Raw genomic sequence first — 20,931 nt, forward strand, 5'->3', positions numbered from 1 at the left:
CAGCCCCAGCTCCCCTGTGGGGATCTCCTTGGAGAAGTTGCAGGTCAGGGGGTTATTTCCCCAGTGGCTGTGGCAGGAGGGACTGGGGGTGCCTGCACATTGCACACAGGCTGGTCCTGCTCACGCTGGTGCCAAAGCATCCCCAGATTTCCATCCACCCAGCGGGGCTCTAGGAACTGTCTCATGCTGCACTCTGGCAGCTGGAGGGGAGCAGAGAATGGCTGGTGAGGTCTGCAACAAAATCCATGGTATGTTCTCAAACCTGTCATTTTAACTTAATGCTTTCAGCATTTCATGTTGCTGAACTGAAAGGGAGATGATTATGGAGTACCCTTGCCTCTCTTTGCCAGCTGTTTGCACTGTTCACTGCTGCTCTGAGCAGAGACTGACTGAACATAACTTTCATTTGAACTAAATCCCTCTTTGCTAAAACTTTCATCTCTAGTTCAAATACACCCATAGAAAGCAGCCTGAGAACTACAGATCTAAACTTCATTCACTTCATTTCCTCAACATTTCTTTCTTTCCTATAATCTCCAAGTGAACTAGTACTTGTGGCTTTTAAAATGAAAATATATACCTATCTTTTAGAGTAATGGCCATGGAGACAGCTCATGACTTGAAGAATTTACCATTTTCTATGCAGTTAGTTAAAGAAGAATACCATTGGCAAGGCATGAAGGATGAGTGTGATTAGTACTTGGATCCACATCACATTAATATGAGAATTAATCTGAAAAAGTTAGAATGAAGAGTTTAAACACAACAATGCATTGAGGTGAATTATGCTAAATTTAGATTAATCAAACTACAGCGAGAATATATATGTATTTTTTTAATGAGGTAACAAATGCTGTATATTTTGTCTGTGGCTAAGTGATACAGTCAAAATATTCTCCTACACTAAAAAGAGAGTGTTTTTCTTAAGTCAGAACAGGTAAAAGAGAAGAACCTGTTACTGATGAGAACTGGATTAATGCATGGTACAAATAAAACATGATAAAGGTAACCAGCATCTTGGTGTACATTAGCTGGGAAAACTGCAGAACCAATAAGTTTTATTAAGTGTTTATTCTCATATAAATAACTAAAATTGCAAGATGATAGAGAAACAAATCTTCCATGACTTCCATGCTGACTGATTGTTAACTTTAAGATAAAAAAAAAACATGTCTAGGGGTTTTGTCTTCTGCTGAAGTCAAATGTGTTTTGTTGTAAGTTCTTTGAAGCAGTGGCTCTGACCTTGTCATACCATATGCAGCACAGTCAAATCTAGGACTCAAAGGATTTTCACTGCGCCTTCACACTACAAAGGAGCGTAAGATGTCATGAGCTTTCAGTTTATGGGTGTGTAGGTGACTTAGCTATTGGGTATTAATTTGTGAGCAGGGTGGGCTGAGAGGAAACTGCTGGTCCTTTCTAGTGCAGCCCAGTAACTCTGTTGCTTTACGTACTTGTGTCCTAAACAAAGGAATAAGCAGATGCTCCTCTTTTCGACAGCCTGGAGACAGCATTGCACTGCACAGGTTGGTGGCTATGAAGTAAAGTGTGATACAATTATCAGGAGAGCCCGCAAAGCCAGGTGGCCACCTAAGAAACCAGCTCCTTTGTGCCTCCGGGAGGACGGCCAAGAGTAAACCATTTTTTGGCAGAATACAGACTGGCAAGAAACTCAGTCTGCAAGCAAGGAGGCTGCCTTCTGCTACTTGTTCTCACTGCACTGATGAACATAAAAGCTCGGGAAAGTTATTTATAGATTTGCAGGAGAACACCCAAAAAGAAATATCTTTTACTGTTAATTTTCCTTCCTCATGAAAGCAACCTGCAATGGCCTTAAATTCTGGCTAACTGCTCGGGGGCAAAAAGGGTCAACATGAATTCAGTCAGTCATTCTCTCTTGCAAAACTTGCTGAGTCATGTAACTCTTGTAAACATCTCAGCTGCAACATGTAATGAAGGTACTTCAAAAAGATGCTGGAACCGTTTCACAGAGAAGAAATAAAATAATTTATACTTCTTTTACAAGAAGGAGCTAGAACTGGTGTTTATGATGTTTGGTGGGATATATTGGTGTATTATAAATGCTGATAATGTTTCAGTTGTCAAAGGAGTCCCAAAGGTCTGTCTGCCTACGCAGGACTCTGCAATTGCGCAGTGATGTAATTGTCATGCCACTCTCTTTGGCTAATCCAGCAGTCCCTCATCACATTTACTTGTCGTTTCTCTGTTAAGACTCTCCTTGGTTATTGGTTAATAGCTTTTGGATAGAAAGCTGCAGCATTAATTATTATCACTACCCATTAGGGCAAATCAAACCAAAACACTCAGACTACATATAACCCAGAATACTGTCTTCAACAATAGTAACAAAATATAATGTGAAATAAACTGCTTTTTGGAGCAGGTCTTCACAGTAATTCAGTCAGAGCAAAAGCACTGACTCAGTTCTGGCACAGGAAAGTTGTCCAGATCCCTGTGTGTCCTGATTCATGCGATGATTTCCTGAGTGAAGGAACCCAGGCCGGTAAGTAAAGAGGTCCATGTTTTACACTAGTCCTTGCCAGCTCTGGAGACCTGCCCTGTGTAAAGCGAGGGCAGGATAGCCCATGGGTATGTATGATGAAACCTCTCTTTGCAAATGCTAACTGTCCATTGAAATGCTGTCAAATGACATTTCAAAGAAATAAATCCTTAAGAATAGGCCAACCAAGGTTATTGATTTCGAAGCAAGCCAGCTACATGGTCCAGCACTACAGATGTGCATTTATTTGTTTAAAGGGAAATAAACACATCTGACCTTACTGAGGATCTGTCAATGTGGTTCCTCTTCACCTCTCTGAACCTCTCCTGTGCACAGCAGCAAAGGACATTCCTCAAGGAGAGTTTGTACTGCTTTCCACAGAGGTCAGATGTGGTGTATTAAAATTCAGTTTGAAGGCAAGAAAATGTATACTCAGATATTCTTAACTTAGGATTTTAAAGGAGTGGCTTGAAGTCTGATTACTGATCTGCCTTACATGCTTATTTGGTTGGTTAGTTTGGGTTTTTTTCTGGTTAGTTGAACACTATTCTATGAAAAAATTATTAAATTCCAAGTATCCATATATTACACAAATAAGCAATAAAACGACTTTCCAAAGCAAGACAGTGCTAACTATTGTAGCTGTAAATCACTGGTTATCAGAATGCCATACCATTATACAATATATCTACTCTGAGTCACCCATTAAATTGTGTTCCAGTCAGAAACCTGGCACGCAGGGGTCTGGGCTAAGAGATTAATGTTTTAATATACTTTTAAACCATTTACAGGACAAAATGTACACAGTTGCTCAGAGGGATCCTAGGTTTTGTGTTACAAGAAAGCAAAATATGAAATTAAACAATGGGGGATATTTTTAGAACAGCATCTGTGTCTATATCTACTCTATAGCAAAACAGCCAGCCCAGAATTAGGCATTCAGGACAGAAATTAATCTGGCTATATCTGCACGTTCCTGAGTTCCAGCTGCTGCAGCGATGGCTCTCCCAGGGCTGTAGCTTTGCTCTCCACCGGGCACCGCGCTGGCCTGGGCTCCCGTGGGCTTCCCATGGCACATCCAGCATTGCCAGTGCCGGCCGGGTGCACCCCGGTACGTGTCATGCAGTGTGCAAGGGAGAGAAAAATGCAGACTTACCACCCCCGATGGGGCTTATTAGCTGGGTTTCTGAGCTGGGGTTGCTGGAGGGAGGCATTTTAAGTATGAGTCTGAGTGATGGATGGAGGCAAAGAGGCTGTCAGAGAGGGGCCCCAAGAAGAAGAAAACCGGGGCAGCCAGTGTAGCCCCACAAAATAGTCCAGGAACTACCTGACCTGGAGTCAGAGTGCTCACAAGGTCTGCTGCCATCTTCTCCCAGTGATGGGAGGTAATCCCCAATGAAAACAGTAAGAGCTCCAGTTCACAGAATCATAGAATGTCCTGAGTTGGAAAGGACGCAGAAGGATCACCAAGTCCAACTCCTATCCATGCATAGGATACCCCCAAAATTCATACCATGTGTCTGGGGGCATTGTCTAACTGGTTCTTGAACACTGCCAGGCTTGGGGCCATGACTACCTCCCTAGGGAGACTGTTCCAGTGTTCCACCACCCTCTGCATGCAGAACTTTTTCCTAATGTCCAACCTAAACCTCCCCTGGCACATCTTCCTGCCATTCTCTCAGGTCGTATCTTCCTGCCATTCCCTTGGATACGAGTTAGTTCAGGCACCTCTCTTCCTTCATCACAACTGAGCAAGAGTCACTGGGCACAGGAGGATAGGTTAGGCAGAGGTTAATTAGATATTATGAGGTGCCTTGGCTGATTTTGCAGTCATACCTGAGCTCTGGGCATGTTGTTGTTGCACAGTGAGCCAGGCTAATTTAAGACTACATGGAGTACATCTAACAGCTGACTGTACTTATGCTCAGGTTTCAGGTGTAAGATCTAGACCTGCAAAAGTTTTTTCTAGGGACTAGATACACATATAACTGATGGCATGGATATAACTACTACATAATTCAGTTAAATACTCCATGGATTTTCTAATGATACGACTGGGATTTGTGAGACTAAATATAGTCACCTAAGCTGTTTCTTCTGTAGTCAAAAGATAATGAATCAATATAGGTGATGGAGATTACAGCAAAAATTACCTCAGCCTGAATGAGATATCTAAAATAAGTCAGATGGATTGTGCCCTGAATGTGCCTCTGTCTATCTTTAGCTATAAAAGGTGTGGGGGGTGACTAGTTCAGCTGTGTGTATGTACAATATGGGTGTCCAAATGTAAGACATACCTGACCTCAAATGCTCATGGGTGTTTTAACTCTCTAGATGCACTCAGACTTCTCCAGTGCCTTTTCTGGGGTGACCTGCTGCCAGGAGGAGTGCCCAACATTTTGGGGTGCTGGGGCAAGAGGGCACCAGAAAATTTGGAAAACAGTCAGTTTGGTGTATGCAACCATAGGCTGTTCAGAGGTGAAATTATAAGAAAAGGAGCTTAATTATACAGATAATTGATCTATTATTGGTTGATAGCTCATTCTGCCCACTAAAGCTAAAGGCTATGTACATGACTAGCCCAAGCCTCTTGCCTTCTTCTCCTGCTCAGAATCATTACTGTTTTTTCTCCCATACTGCTACCCCATGTGCTTGGCTGTCATCTGTAAAGACACTTTGATACCTTTTCATTTATTTATCTTCTGTTTCAGGCTACTTTTGTTTGGTCTTAAATACCTTAAAGAGAAGCAGAGTGGTTGGGTCATGACTGAAAATAGGCAATAATACAGATCTGCACAGCCGTTACCAAAGGGCAATGAAATAACACAGATGTCATTCATCTCGCCTAACCTGGATGTCTGACTTCATGGTATAGATGCATAGACTAAAGGAGTCTCTGGAGAGGAATGAGCACTGCATTTTATTTACCTGGCCTGTTTTAGCTACCTGCATCAGAGGAAGGGGAATGGTCTCCTGTATTCAGACACAGCTGCCTGCACTGGCAGCACTGCCATTTAATCAGAAAAATCCCAGTGAGGAAAGTAGCTATAGCAGCATGGTACTAGGGAGAATATTGTGTTTTGGAAATGTTATGGTACTGCCCTTATGAGGGGAATTCCTTTTGGAGATGTACATCTTTTGAGGGATTTTGAAAAATCTACTTTCCAGGCAGATCCTTTTAAAGACAAGCTAAAGAAAACTTGGAGAGGAGCCTCAAGTTTAATTTGAATTTTCCTGAACTGGTAGTTGTGTCTAGAGCAGCAAAGTTTCTAAACATAATTGCTTTATGTTACCTAAAAAATATCAAAACTTAAGCTGCTTTAAATGTACTGTTCATGCGCGAGGCCTCGTATGGAAAGTACAGGAGCAGTTCCATCCAGTGTAGCACAGAACCCACCAAAAAGGCAAAGGTTAGCATTTGTACTTGTTGATCCGACATTTAAGAAGATGACATTACTTGACATTGCCTGCATTTTTAGGATCTATATGATGCATCATCTATTCACCTTTCAGTCTCTCAGATGCAATTGACAGAAATTTATGGTCACCTGGATCCCACCCTACATTTTTAGGTCATCTGCACTTTGTAATTACAAACCTGTCCCATCTCTTGAGGAAAAGCAATGGGAAAAGTGATAAAAAGCCTCAGTAAAGCATGGAGAATTGAATTAGTATCAGGACTCAGTCAAGCCCCACTCCACACCATGAATGACTAACAGTCTTTCAGGGGCTGCTGCAGCAGTACACCTTTCTTTAGCAGCAGTTCTGATGGCACGTCATGAATTTTAGCAAATCAGGATTCACTCATTTTGCACACAGAGACAGCGCTTTGCTAAGACAACCTCATATAAAAGCCCCAGTGGTTGCAAATGGCCTCTGTGGCCAGACAGGAGAACTGCAGTTGATGACAGCAAGACCAGGGAAGCTAAGGTTTTGCTGATTTTGAAAACAACTGTCCCACGCGTGCTCACTTCTCACTGCCACAATGGCAGAGCTTCAGGGCCCAGAGGTGGTGCAGGTGCACAATGATTAAGCAGCCTGACAGGTTAAATCAGACTTTTCATAGAGACTGCAGTTTGGACTGTGTGCTGTGTGCCTCCATCCTTGCTGTGGCTGAGAATGCAGGTATGATGCTCACCTGAGCAGAAAAAATGCAGCCTGAAAACCTGGTAACAAGCCCCAGGGCCCAATACTTTTAGCTTCAGGACCAAAATGCATTTGTCAGTATGAGGTCCTTTCTGGAATCACATTTCTGAAGAAAATGGCCTTCTAAATAAGAGGCAGTGTATAAGGATTACACTGCTGAAGTACGATCCACAGGATCCAATAGAGCCTGGGTTATTTTGACCTGGAATTCCTTGGGATTGGGCTACACAAAAGCTATCATCCCTCCCTTTGTGATGCTGCAACAGTTTTGAGAAACCTGAGCCTACTAATAGATACTGCTTTAAAAGAAGAGCAAGCAACTGAAATGTAGACAGAATAATAATTCCTGAGGAAAGTAAGATGAAGGAGTCTGTCCCGAAATAAATACTTACTCTGAGATTCTTAAATGTCTTTTTTCACCTCCTGATGGCAACTGTTATCTGGATGGTGCCTTCCCATTGAGAAAGGAAGCATAATAACATTGTTGAGAAAGCACAGATCTTTCTCCGAGATGATGACTGACTGACTTCTTTGCAGCCTAGATTCAGTTGTTCCACATAAACCATAAATACTCTTCACAGAAGTGTCCTTTAATCATCCATACTTCATATCCTGAGCATGGCATGCCACATCAGATCAGTGCATCTGACATCACCAGGTTTATATGGTGCTTCTTTCTCTCATTACTCTGAGATTTTTGAGAATATAAACAAGAATATAAAGACGTTGGGGAAAATGATGGAGTACTCTGACAGACGTGTCTTTAAATGAATGCAGATATTATTCAAGACTGAAAATTTGTGATAATTCTTTGAATATTGGCTGGTTCTGAATTCACAATGTCCCTTAGTCTGCATTAATCTCGGGGAACTTCATGGGAGAGGGAAGACTTGATATTTCCTAGGACGGAAGGAGAGATTCTGATTTACATCCGCATTACTGCAGTGTTGCACCAGTTGAACCCAGTGATTTCAATGAGGGTGACGCTGGTGCAGAACAGTCCTGTCACTGCCCATGAGCTTACTGCTGTCAGAAACTTCATTCATAAATGATTCACCAGCATAAAGCATAAAAACACTTCATCCTCTTGAAGGTGAACACATGTTCCTGAACCAAAGTCACAGTCAAGGAGGGTCACACTCCCCTGGATTTGCTCCCAGGGAAACCTGGATTTGCTCCCAGGCACTGGACACTGTCAATGATCTCACGCTGGCCATGTCTGGGTGCCAGAGCTGTCAGTCAGGAGATCCTGCCCCTGTGTATCCTGCACATTACTGCTCCATTTTCTGTGTCCCCGCAGCTTAGCAAGGCTGGACAGCAAATGCTGTTAGGAAGCAAAGAATTATACACTCAGAAGTGCAATTCTTCTGAGACTGGAGAAACAGAAATGCAGGAGGAGTGACTGTCCTCTCCATGTGTCAGTTCTGTTTTGTCAATGAGGGAAGAGGCAGACAGAGCAGAAATTTCCTTTCCCTGACACCTCCTGAGGTGAACCCCCTGTACTTACTTGCACATCTCAGGCTCTGCCATAGCACCTATGAACCTCAGAAAATGACATATGGTACTTTGTAGTCCAGTTCAGAAATGCTCCTTAGCTGGGACAGATTCTCTCCAAATGTGAGCATTAGAGCCAAACCTTACTGTCCTCCCTCTTTTTTTATTGATTTCCCAATTACCAGTGATGTTCTTTTTGCGCTTAAAAAAAAACCCAACCAACCAAACAAAAAACAACACCAAAATTAAATGAAACTTAGAAGAATGTTAGTGACCACCCATTCCTATTTCAAAAGATAGTTTGTGACTCCCCTATCCTGGTATACCATTTACTATGTCAGAAAAGAACTTGTGCCACTCAGACATGCACCCTTCTCTGCTTTACTGTTGATAACTAATGACAAGATGGGTAGCTGTCACAGGGGAAATGGGAGGGCTGGGAGATGTGAGCTTGTCTTCATGAACTTCCTCAGGTAAAGGAAAACTAATGGGATCTGGGTATCCCTTTGTAGATGGCAAAAAGTATTCTGGGGCATCTGCAAAATATAAAGCACAACCTCAGTCCTTTGCTTGTAAATTATGAATTAAAAGGTTCAGTTCGCTCACCCAAACCAATAACTTTTACTCCATGTTTTACTCTGGAGGTGAACAAAAATGTCAGAACTTCATCACTCAATGTGTTGTGGTGAGACACAAAATTAATGGAAAACCTTTGACTTCAATAGAGCTTGGCATGGATGCAACTGGAGGCTGACTTTGGCCCTCTTTGACTTACACAAAAGCAAGTATTACATTTCACTCTCTCGGGTTAACTTTGCTGAGTCCGTTTGTACTAGTGAAGTCAATGTACAAATACAATCTGCAAATGCACAAAATCACAAAACTTGTAAATTCACAGATGCACACTAGACCCAGTCTCACCAAGCCTCATTCCTACACCTGAGGCAGCAGAAGTTCAATGTTTTAAACAGCCAGTTGGACTCTTGATTAGACTAAGGACTCCTAGGCAAGATGCTAACAGCTTTTAGGAGAATATCAACCGTCTTCTAGGATAGGAGATACTCTCAGGAGGCATGACTGCTAAGTATTGGCAAGTAATTCCCTGTTAGAAGTTTGGTCTTTGATTACTTTTGCATCTAGACAAAACTCTAGAATAGCTTTGTGTCATCTCTTGGTGGCTAAACTCACTGTGGAGGCCCTTGTAAGTAATCTAGTGGAAACAGGACGGAGGAACAGATGTGCTAAGATGAATAACTTTGGAGATGCTTTGAGAGTGAAAGGCAAGCTCTGGAAATAGTTACATTAACAAAGAATCTGATTAATTTAACAAGAATGGAGGCTCTGAAGCTCTATTCCAAGCATAATACATGAAACAACTCAGATGATCAAAGTGCACTTCTTTGTGGAGCTCCACCTTTGCTGTTTCCAGCGGAGGCAGCACTGTGGGAGCTGCTGGGACTGCTGAGGCAAACACAAGTCACATGGGGCAGCACTTTTGCCATTTATCTTCACTGTTATCAGCTATTGGCCTCTCATTTGAGAAAAATATGTTTTAATCCCTACCAGTCTCTGCCAGGATACATCAGAAGGAAGAAAAAATAAGAGACGAGGAAGGTAACATTGATATGGTAAAAAGACCTAAAATTAACACTGTTCTTGAAATACCATGAACCCCCTTTGTTTTCCAGGCTCCCATTCCCTTCTTATTCCTTTGAGAACAGGGGAAGTCACCAGTATCATAATCCCATAAATCACAGTAACTACCGTTTATACACTCCTCATCTTTCCACACAACTCAACATTTTATTTCTACTTTTTTCCTCTGGTAGGGAGGAACACCTAATATGCTTGGGCAGGCATGATTTTCACTTGAATTAGTCAATGGTGAGATTATTTATAGTGTTCTAGTGTTTATGAGGACAAGAATTTTTTTAATATCACTACTATCATGGCATTGCTTTAAAGATTGCAATTCTAGTGGACACCAGCTTTTGTGCTTTCCTTCTCACTTTCTTTTGGTCTCACTAATAATGCTGAGTGGGAAGCAGCTTAGTGGTTTCTCCTGAAGGCTTGCTGGGATTTGGGCAGTACAGATAAACTGAGAGCATTTTGTCATCCCACCTCATACTCACAGTGATAGCAACTTCAGCAAAATGCTTGGGAAGAGGAAGGGACTACATGCTGCCTGTCCTGTTAGAGACAGGGGAGGCATGCTGCACCATCAGCTAGAGTGGTAAACTAGCTCAGGATCTTTAAAGAATATTTACATCTATAAAAGGAGGCCAGAACAGGCTTCAGCATATCACACCCCATGTCCAAGATACTTTCCACCTCAAAAAGAGCTGAGTTACAGATACTGCTGGTGGAAAGAACTGCTCCAGGCTCAGCCTAGCCCACATTCAGTACCTCCTTGCTGAGAAAATGAAACCACTAGCACAGTAATGAAACACGGGTTGCTTTGGGTTGTCCCTTACTGGCTCTGCTGCTGTACCCATACAAGAGGGGAACAGATTATTTACATATTTAGGCATAAATAAGCTGTGTGGCAGAAAGCTGGGACTTCACAATTAAATTGGAGCATGCCTGAACAGATGCTGGGTCCTTACTCTCTGATATGCCATGGCTAAGCATGAGAGCCCACAACTTTTGCTCCACATAGTGCCAGAAGCAAGGGTGAATCTTCTACATGAAAAGTGAAGATGCTACAAAACAGCCTGGAGAAAGAAGAAAACAGATATCTCCACCAGAACAAGAAAGTGATAAAAAATGCAGCACGATCTCTTAAAGCTTTTCTGGATGAGTTTCCAGTTACTGAGCCACTACTGATTTGTGACCAAATAGTCGTATCTACAAATGTATTTATATTAGTGGCCATGGAGCTGATCAATTATTCAGTTTCTCATTAGTAAGAATTGTCCCTCCAGTCATTAGCTGTATCTTCCTTTACCCCCATTGCTATTTACTCTTAAAATTACTAGGCTTGTGGAATAAGAAAAATGAGAAATACAGATCTGATGTGAAAGACTATATTAAAAGATCAGGCAGCAAAGGTTTTATTTATATTTCCAGGGTTTTTAATGGAGAATATAATATGCTGTTCACAGATTACCCTTCTTCTATGGGTCAGTCTCATTTAATAAGGTGATAGAAGATACGCCTTCCTATAAAATATGTTCCAGTAACAGTGTAATTAATGCCGTTGCTACTTTAGATACAACATTTAAAAAATTTGCTCACATTACATTTTTCATTGTATGTAAATAAGTGTTCATACATGTGTCCTGTTTATTTTGTTCAGGTGATCCTGAACCTTTTTCATTGCTTCTTTGGTTCTTGTATGGTCATGAGTTCACATCTTTTGCTTCCATCATTTGAGATCCAGACAAATCAGAAAGAAAAAGAGAAAGAGATAAAATTATATAACCAGGAAAAAAATGAGGTAAAAGAAGAAAATTAAGATCTATTGATAAAGTGGCTTGACTTACCATTTTACATGATCAGAATGATGATCAAAGGGTTTATCTCTGTGCAGCAAACTATATGCAAGTAAGGATGCAGTACAACCTCTCCTCATGTAAATGATGCTTTGGATTGTCTCAGATCTTTTTTATCTGGATACAGGGAGAATGTACGTGTCTTGGTGTTAGGGATGAATTTCCTCTCTTGATCCTCCTGTCTTTTCTCTTTGTTATTTAACAGAACTTTCTTTCTTGTTTCAAAATTATATGGATTTGTTGATATCTTCATAAATATGTATTCACTGTAAGTATTTTTCCCATGGTGTTGCATATTTAAAATCCATTGTGAAACTTTAGGCAGGAAAAAAAAGTGCAGGATCTATTGGGGTTGAAACACATCTATTATTTTGCAGAATAAATGCTACCAAGTGCATCTCTGTATATGATCATTACATACAGGGTGTCTGTGAGTATATAAAATTCCTTCTACACACTTCAGTGTTTCTGTATAGGTCACAGGTAGGAGCCACACACATACATGAGCCTGTAAAGCTCAGGAGTTGCACAGAAGGAAAGGGGATAAATGCAGAAAACTATAGGAAGGAAGGTAGAGGTAGTCATCTTAAAACGGACTTAATAAAACAGAGGGTGTAGTAGAGCCAGAAAACAAAACAAAACAAAACAAAACAAGCTATAAAGCATTCATTTGCTCCCCTAGTCAGCATTAAAATAAAAATATTATGGGAATTTACCTGATGGAATAAGTAAAGTTTTAACATAAATCCTCTAAGTCGTCATATACTCATATGGACCCCCTATGTATTTTCATCATGTGTTAAAAGCCTGTCCCTGGCAGTTCATTTTCTTTTCCCAATCATGTACTACAGGTCTATTATGGTACTAAAATAACAGAATACACTTTCTAGTAATATTGAGACACTTCGAACATATTAACAGGTCACCTCACCTTCTTTTTTTCTATTTTTTTTTTTTTTTAAGGAAGGAAAATTTAGAAAGTGAGGCAAGATCAAGCAGTGAGTGTACCCTCATCCCATACTTGACAGCAGAACAAAAACAGGAGGCCCCAGGTCTTCTAGCCCTGAGCTTTGTACCTTGCCTCTAGACAGCAGTTCACTGCCAAGTCAAAGACATGCAAATTCTGTTCTGAAGAAGAAAGTAGAAACAAGGGCTTTGTTCATCCAAGCATGTGCTTAGCTAAGTAGCTGAGGCCAGGTTTAGTAACATGGACATATTCAGTAATATCAGTGGAAGGGCACCAGCCCGGGTGATTTCTGTGGCTGTACTCAGCACTAAGGGTCCTCTTCATAGCCTGGCCTGGACCTGAAAGATTACTGCATACATGAACCTCTCCACTGCTCTGGAGCTCCCCAGTCTTCAAAGGTAACCATTTACGTCATTTCTATAGTGTCTGTTGCCTTAGCAAGGTAGGTTGGGGTCTTCATCGGGTGACGTTCAGCATACTGGCTACGTGGCTTTACCGAAGTCTCTGAGAGTTTTGTCATTGGCTTCACTGGGGTCAAGATTTCATTCAAAATAAAGATTCAGCCCAAAGGCACTAGGTACAGCTTTTTAATGAAATCTTAGAGCACAAGAGTCCTTGCTGCAGCTTCAACTTTTAGTTTAAAGCACTTCTAATAATTTACTTGTGCTGTCAGGAAGCATCATTCTTAACCCTGAGGTAATGATCTTACTTCAATTTAGGTGCCTGATATCATGTGCCAGCTTCCTATCTTCAAATGTAAAGTGTATTTTCATTGCATCTCTTGCACAGGCTACCTCTGTATGGTGCTTATGCAGTAAGGAGAAACAAAACGTGTGATTTTTTAATTATTTTTCTGCTCTTCTATTTTTTTAGTCTCCAGATGGTCCTTGGAACTGGTGATTTTTTTTAGTCTATGTATTTCCCGCTTTAATTAGCTTACTTAACAGGTAAGCTTTAATTAGCTTACTTAATCAGCCACATTTGAGAGACACACACCTGATCAGATAATCTTGGGTGCTAATGTTTAATTGCTTTCATAAAATTAGAAGCGGATAAATGGTTGAACTGTAATTGAACAATTTTATGAGAAGACAAGGTGATCAGTGTTGTGACATAACTTGAGAGATTCCCAGGCTTGTTTTAATTTCACATCAGCCAAGGCTGCTGTTAACAACGGCAAACACAATGTGATGGCTCTGTTAGAGAGCAAGATCAGAGATGGGTAACTGAGATCTGCTATACATATTTATCAGCTGAGGGATCAGTACAATTTGTATCACTATCTAAGAGCAGTGAAGCAAGCTATTGCCCTGATATACCACCTCCCAAGAAAAATAATACAGCAAAAAGATATTTTGGGGAGGCATTTTGAAAACAGTCATATCTCTCTGCACTCCTGCCCCCTGGCCCCCGCAATGTATGTGACTGTGAGGAAGGACAGGTGACCACCAAGAGCATTTGTTCTTTCTGGGGCTTTGGTGGGAAACATCAGGAAGTTAGTGCTGAGAGTGATGGGGATCTGACACAAGAGCAGTGGGTGTCTGACACATTTGTATGGATGGGCTGGCTGAAGCAAGTCTGGGGCTTCTCTCACTTGTATCAAATTCAAATGTTTTTATTGCTTGAGGAAAGATCTGAACAGGATTGAGTGAAATTCTCAGAATCTGCAGCCTCTGTACATGTTTTACCAGACAGCTATCATTAACAGGTGAATGGGAATGTCTGGTTTTGGAGTGGCCATAGTAATTTTACTTGGGTGTTGAGATGGAGAGGAGTCATGCAGTACTTACAGGATCCCTTTTTACAAGGTCTGGGTTAGGCACAACAGCAATGAGGTGGGCAATTGTAAACATGGAGTTCAGCACATAAGAAAAAAACAAATTCTTATGCAGTGTTATCCTTTGACAGCTGAGGCTCCTGAAAAATATGTAGCACAGATTGTAAATTAGTGTTTCTTTTCTGATGTCACTTTAACAAGCTCTTTCTGGCAACATCCTCTCAAAAATGCCTTTTGGCAAGGCGTAATTGGAAAATACATGCCTTACATTGCAGCCATAACCTCTGACAAATTTTTGGGCTTGTTTTTACACCTGTTTAGTACCACATGTTTTTTAGACCGTGGTGTAAAGAGCTATCCGGCTAGTTTCTCAGCCCTCGATGCCTTTCTTTATTTCATGGTAATCAAGATATTAAGTGTTGAAGCAGAACTCTGAGAATTAAGCTGCACAAGATATAAGTAATCAACACCAGGAATAGTGGTTTATAAGTAACTCTTTCCTGGAGACTCAGTTTCTCAGATATTCAGATTAAAATTATTTGTTACTTTGCAAATTAGTGGTGAGACAGGATGGGAAGTTTGGGTACGAGTCCCCTTAAATTACAGGGGGATTTGAGTTGTCATCCTGCACGTTTCTAACTCCAGCTTAGATCTCAAATCAGAAGAAGTTGTTTTCTTGCTCAGAAGGAGCACTAATATTTTCGGAATGGCTGATTTTGGGTGGGGTAGGATATCTGCTATTGTGAGTAGCAGAATTTCCCAAGGGAATTTCACAGGATTCTTGTGCAACCAAATCATGCCTGCAGTTTCAGACCTGAAGCATCTCCCTTTTCTAATTAATGCCCAAATCCTCATTCCCCCTCCTCAGTTACCCTGAACGCAGAGAACAACACCCGCACAGCACCCAAGCCCCAGAGCACAGCCTGGGGCTGACAGGAGGTGATTGCAGAAAGGCAATCATGGTGTTGTTAGGTAATGCTGTGATGTCTGTATCCAGTGATCACTGAGAGCAAGCAGGCAAAACCAGTAGGTAAAAAACAGCCAAGAGCAAGTATCACTGTCTCAGCAAGGCAAGGCTTCCCCTCTGCACTAGGAGTCTTTTTCAGTCTGGAACAAAGGCTGTGACTTTCTGATGCTTTGCGTATGGAGGCTAACACAGAATGCACATTCTTTAAAAACAGAGAGCTAATTTAATCAGTTGAACTATTTTCTGATTATTTTGCTTGTTTGTTTATTTATTTATTTCATTGCTTAGCACCTGCCACTTGTTTCTAGCTCTCCATATGCCCATTTTCTGAGTCATGAGATGGAATTCTTCCTTCAGCTTGAGGCTGTTGTTTCTGGTTATGGTCATCAGCATCCTACAATGCTCATCACTTTTGTTGACCTCCTTATTTTCCAAGACACCTTCTTTGGTTCAGGATAACCATGAGATGCAGGTTCATGGGTCTAGGAACGAGAATATATTTTTACACTTGCCCTGATTTTATGTTCTTACTTTAGCATCAGCTATTGGCAACTGTTGAGTACCAGATATGGGGCTAGGCACACTTGCAGTGTGATCCACTGTAGGAAAGGTTATTGGACAAAACAGACCATGCTTTGGAGCTATTTTTCCTACACTGTGTTCTTGTGATTATTCCATCTATATTTGCCCCCATCACAAATCCAGGTTATCTTTCCTTTTCTGCTCCTAAGCTCTGGTGGTATTTATCCAGTCCTCATTCTTCCTTCCTACCCATTCTCCATCACTATACTTTGCCTATGCTACTGATTCCACTTTTCTTGGGATGCTCTCACGTGCCCATCTGCCTCTGTCTTCCTCTTGCAGTCCTGGGAACAGGACTGGTGTGATGCCAGCTCTTGTTCCCAATAAATAAAAATTTCCCTGTTACTTAGAGCAGTTTCTTCAGCTTCTGGACACAGAGATGCAGACCCTTGTCTCTCCAGCTGCCTCTCTACATGGCAACCAATACAGAGAGACAGTCTTTTATGATAATCTCTGCCTTCTCATGTGCCTTCACTCACATTCTTGTCCTTCTTCACTCCTCCACTTGACTTTTGCCAATCTTATTCCTCTATTAAATTGGACGTCCTTCACTGCATGTTGTCTTCATCTGCTGTCCAAGCTCCTTTCCCTACCTGCCTTCCTCTCTTAGTTTTACTCCTCACTTTTTAATTTGATCTTCAGTGTTTGCCATCAAAATGACATTAGCACCTGCTTGACTCAGTCGACACCAAGAGGAGAGCATTCTAGTAAATTCAAACCCCTTGATTCATCCTCTTTGTGTAATCTCCTTCTCCAATCTCTCTTAGGTCTCTCCTGGCCCTTCTCCTGATTTCCTAATTATTCCTTTGTGGTGTTTTTGAAGGCTTCTTTTCACACACCACCCATCTTTCTTAATGCTCCTTAATCTACTTTATTAATCAATATGGAAGAAGGCATCACTAAGACAGTTATCAGGGTTTAAAACTTGTGAGGTTCTTGAGTCTTTATCAGTTGTGTCTCAGAGTTTCAATCTCCTGTGTTTCTCATGGTCCCTCTATGCTTCACATTTATCCTATGTCTTCTACATTTCCTTTGACACAGATAAGTGCTATATACTCACAGGGTCACCATTACTTTTGAGTTCCTATCTCTACTTCTCTACTGCATCTAGGATATTTTGACTTCCAAGGAGGTTTTAGCATTATTTTCTTCATAGATCTACACTTTTGATACATCTTTTCTTTTCATTCATGAATAATGAGAACACAGATTTTCACCCTCAGACAGCTATTTCTACCTCCTACCCAGTTGTTTAGTTTTCAAATTATTTTCATGCTTTCTACCATGCTCTCCCTTACCCATGAGGAAAGCCCCCAATAATCCTTCCACTCATTGTCCTTCAACTCCTTTTAAAAGCCTTGGAGACTGCAGGTGCATTCACAACATCTGCTATTCTGGCAAATCTAGATGTATTTTACTCCTTATCTATTTATACAAATGTCTTTGTTTTAGTTGGAAGTGATTTGGAGCTAGAAGTCCCCTTTTTATTTTGTATTTTATCTTATAAGATAATGGGGTCTCAGTTTGCAATTACAAAAATATTGCAGTAATGTGATGATACATGTAACTGTTAGAGACTCTATTTTATGAATACTCTGTCTGCTGTTATGAGTTATTATTGTTTAGCGATGCTCATCACTACTGGTTCTGTATTCCCTTCCAAAAGTACTGCAACATTTCTCACCATTATGAACCCTGATACCCAAAACTGAAAGGAAAACGAACCTCTGTCAGGAAAGACCTACATGTGGGAAACAGCAACCTCCGCAAGCTATTTGTTGCCGCCTCTATAGTCAAAGGTTATTATATGGCCCTGAAACCATCTTTTGCTGTCTGATTTGACTGTCTGATTGACAGCTTGCCTTCTACTGAAGGTCAAATAATCTATCACTGTCATAGCCAGATGATAGAAAACAACTGAAGGCAACATGAACCCTGCTCCCATTACAGCTTTATTCTCACTTTTTTATGATCGTGGTTTGGTTTCCACTTTCTCCTCATTTTGCAGTACTTCATTTTAATTCCTTTCTCTACTTCCTCCTGTAACCTTTGTGTCATGGATTAGTCATGAAGGGAAAGCAGAGAAGGAAAGAGAGGAAGAGACGTATTGCTGTCTGGAAGGCTGCTGCAAAGATGAGTGTTCCAGCGCGTCTTGGGACTGGTCAGGATCGCGCGTTATCCATGAGTCAGAGATAGGAGTGAGTCAGCCAGGCTCATCCTGCCTTGCTTGATGCAAGGTATCACCTTCTTGGTTCATTTTGGGCAGCCAGTTTAACCAGATCCTGTCTTTACTATTCCAAAGAACTCTGAAGCCTGAGTATAAGATTCCAAATCAGATTAAATTGTGCTCTTCCCAGTTTTCTCAAAGCATTACTGTGTCTGTGGTTTTATGCTCTTTATCTTTACCTAGATGGGAAGGGTACACATCCGTTTCTAGCTATCTCTGTGTCTGATTACTGCATGTTATCACAGTCACTCACCAAACTGCCTCTCTGGAAATCAGCAGAATTCACAACCTGTATTTTGGATCCACTTATTTTAAGCTTGTAATCTTACAGACACAGTCTCTGCAAAGTCCAACTTTTTCATTTTCATATGTTTGCTAGACTCACTCTTGGTGGTGATGATGTTGTGGGCTTGTTCTTTTACTACCATTACTGTCTGACAGTTGAGGCACAGACATCTAACTGTATAACCCTAAGATTTATGCCACCTTCTTCTGGCCTCTCAGTTTACTAGGTATACCCTTGTCCAGCCTACATGGACACCTTCCTCCATGGTGTACCTTTCCAGGGACCGGGAGCATATGAAGTAACCAGGGAGAAGCTTTGCATAATGTTACTAAGAATATTACGAAAAGGCACACAACCTGAACATATCCATAGATATGTAGTACATACCCATAGATATGTAGTACATATAGATCAAAATTGGGACCAGAAATAGGCTGAGGTGCCTCATGTAAGATTTAGATTAAAAAATACAGGGACTCTGGCACTAGAACTGATTAAAGCACTGGCACAAGGTATCTGGGGTTTTGTGGAGCACCTTTCAGTACAGATTTTTGAAGCAAGGTACCCATTCCTTGTGCACTAGAGACTGATGTTCAGCAAGGGGTTCTTTTTATCCCCATATTTATTCAATTACTGTGCATGTGTAGGCTGGAATTTTGTGTTTGCAATGTACTGATGGATTCTACAAATCTTCATGTGTGTATTTGTGGCCAAAACCACACAACTCAGAAATTCAAATAATGAAGATGATGATATCCCACAGTCCAGCATCTCACAATCCAGTTATCTCTATGTGTACTATACTGATGGGGAGCATTTCCCTACCTCTGGTTATGAACTGGTGTTCTGGCTATCTGATTGCAAGTAACTGACGCACCTTTGCTGAAATCAATAAGATGCTACCCATTTGGGTCATTATACCGGATGTATCATTCTGTTTCATCAAAGTGTCTGTGAACAGACATTGCAACCCTGATTTATGAGTGTGCTATCAGCCTGGGTAGTTTGTAGCTTGTGATAATATTACAAAAGTGAAATAACTTAAAGTGTTTGCTTAAGAGCTAGCTTATACAAATCATTATAGCTCTGGATGTTTATTCTTGAATATTTTCCCCATTGCCTTTGGTGTCTTCCAGTGCTTACCATTTCCCTGAGCTGAAAACCACAGGCTGTTCCCAGACAGCCCCTTGCTACTGATTGTGACTGAAGCTTCATATACATGCCTGACAGCAAATCTGTGCTCACTCTGCTCCTTCACTGCAGACACATTATAATAAATAGTGTGCAGGCAGGTTCACTAAGGGATAAGATTTTAATCCTCCACTTAAGTTGCCATACAGTAGCTTCAATGCTTTCTGTGATTATCAGTTTAGTTTCCTTTAAAGTTCTGTCACAGCCCATCACTGCCTTTCCTTTTAATGATGATGAAAGGCTATACAGATTCACACTTATTACTGAGTGCTGTAAGCACCTACTAAAGTCAATAGCTCAGCCCTTCAGCATCAGATGAAGGTTTTCCTGTTTTTCAGGCAACTGGTAAATGAAGGGCCTTACTGCACCCCTCATTACACCATTTCCCTATGGGCTACACTTTTATACCACTCTTGATAAATGTAAGAGCGTGATCTTGGCTACACACCACTGGGAGATGTTCCATTGGTGAGAGGACCCTGTACTGAGTCTTTTTTACCAGGAATATATAAAAAGGATTTTGGAAGAGCTGTTTCTCCCTGCCATGTCCCCTTCTGAGCTTTTCTTTGGTTACCATTTGAAATCCCTCAGGCAAAGAAGAGAGGGTGTGTCTGTAAGAAGCACTTACTTGAAATAGAAGAAAATTGCCAAGGAAATTAATAGGGATGTTATAGACAAAGCATGGCCAACGATCGCCATATAATAAAGTATGAACGCCATCTGCAATTTAACAAAAACAAAAGGCAAACATGAACAATTTGCAGGCAATATGTCTTTTTGTTTCTTATTGATGAAGAATCTATAAAATCAACCTCCTATTTTGTATTTATTTTCTTTCAAAGTTTCTTTTTAAATATACTTTTAATATCAGCAATCTATTAAATAGCATGACTCATGGTGTAAATGTGAGATAAGTGTTTCTTACATGAGTTAATCTGTTTCTGCAGCACTGAAGTAACTGGCTCACGCTATGCGTCACTAACTTTCCCGAGCTCTGGGACAGCACAGCATATGTAACACATTTGGATTTTCAAATAGGTTGCTGCAGGATTGATATAAAGCTTTTATGGTTGGAAAGCAGCTTAAATAGCAGAGAGCAAAAGCTTAATGGTCACTTTTGGAGATGAGTCAGTGGTTAGGTGGCCTTGGGACTGGAATCAGGGCTGGCCTTTTGTTCACCCTCTTCACCAGTGACCTGCTGTAGAGAAATCTCGAAGTTTCTGGGTAATACTCAGGTCTTGCAGTTAATAGTGAGGGACTCCAGAAGGGCCTCACATAA

The 20,931-nt window shown here is 41.0% G+C and overlaps 1 protein-coding gene across 4 annotated transcripts in view; it reads right to left on the minus strand.

Moving 5' to 3' along the window:
- CALCR (calcitonin receptor) overlaps positions 1-20,931 on the minus strand; it is a 171,392-nt gene that overhangs the window by 31,816 nt on the left and 118,645 nt on the right. For all 4 annotated transcript variants that reach the window (XM_005504928.3, XM_065051080.1, XM_065051078.1 and 1 more), the window contains 2 exons: positions 20,281-20,372; positions 14,413-14,539 (listed from right to left, as the gene is read on the minus strand). In XM_005504928.3, the coding sequence (XP_005504985.1) occupies positions 14,413-14,539; positions 20,281-20,372 (219 nt within the window). The remainder of the gene's footprint in view (positions 1-14,412; positions 14,540-20,280; positions 20,373-20,931) is intronic.

The sequence above is a fragment of the Columba livia genome, chromosome 2, assembly GCF_036013475.1.
Source record: "Columba livia isolate bColLiv1 breed racing homer chromosome 2, bColLiv1.pat.W.v2, whole genome shotgun sequence".
Classification (NCBI taxonomy): domain Eukaryota; kingdom Metazoa; phylum Chordata; class Aves; order Columbiformes; family Columbidae; genus Columba; species Columba livia.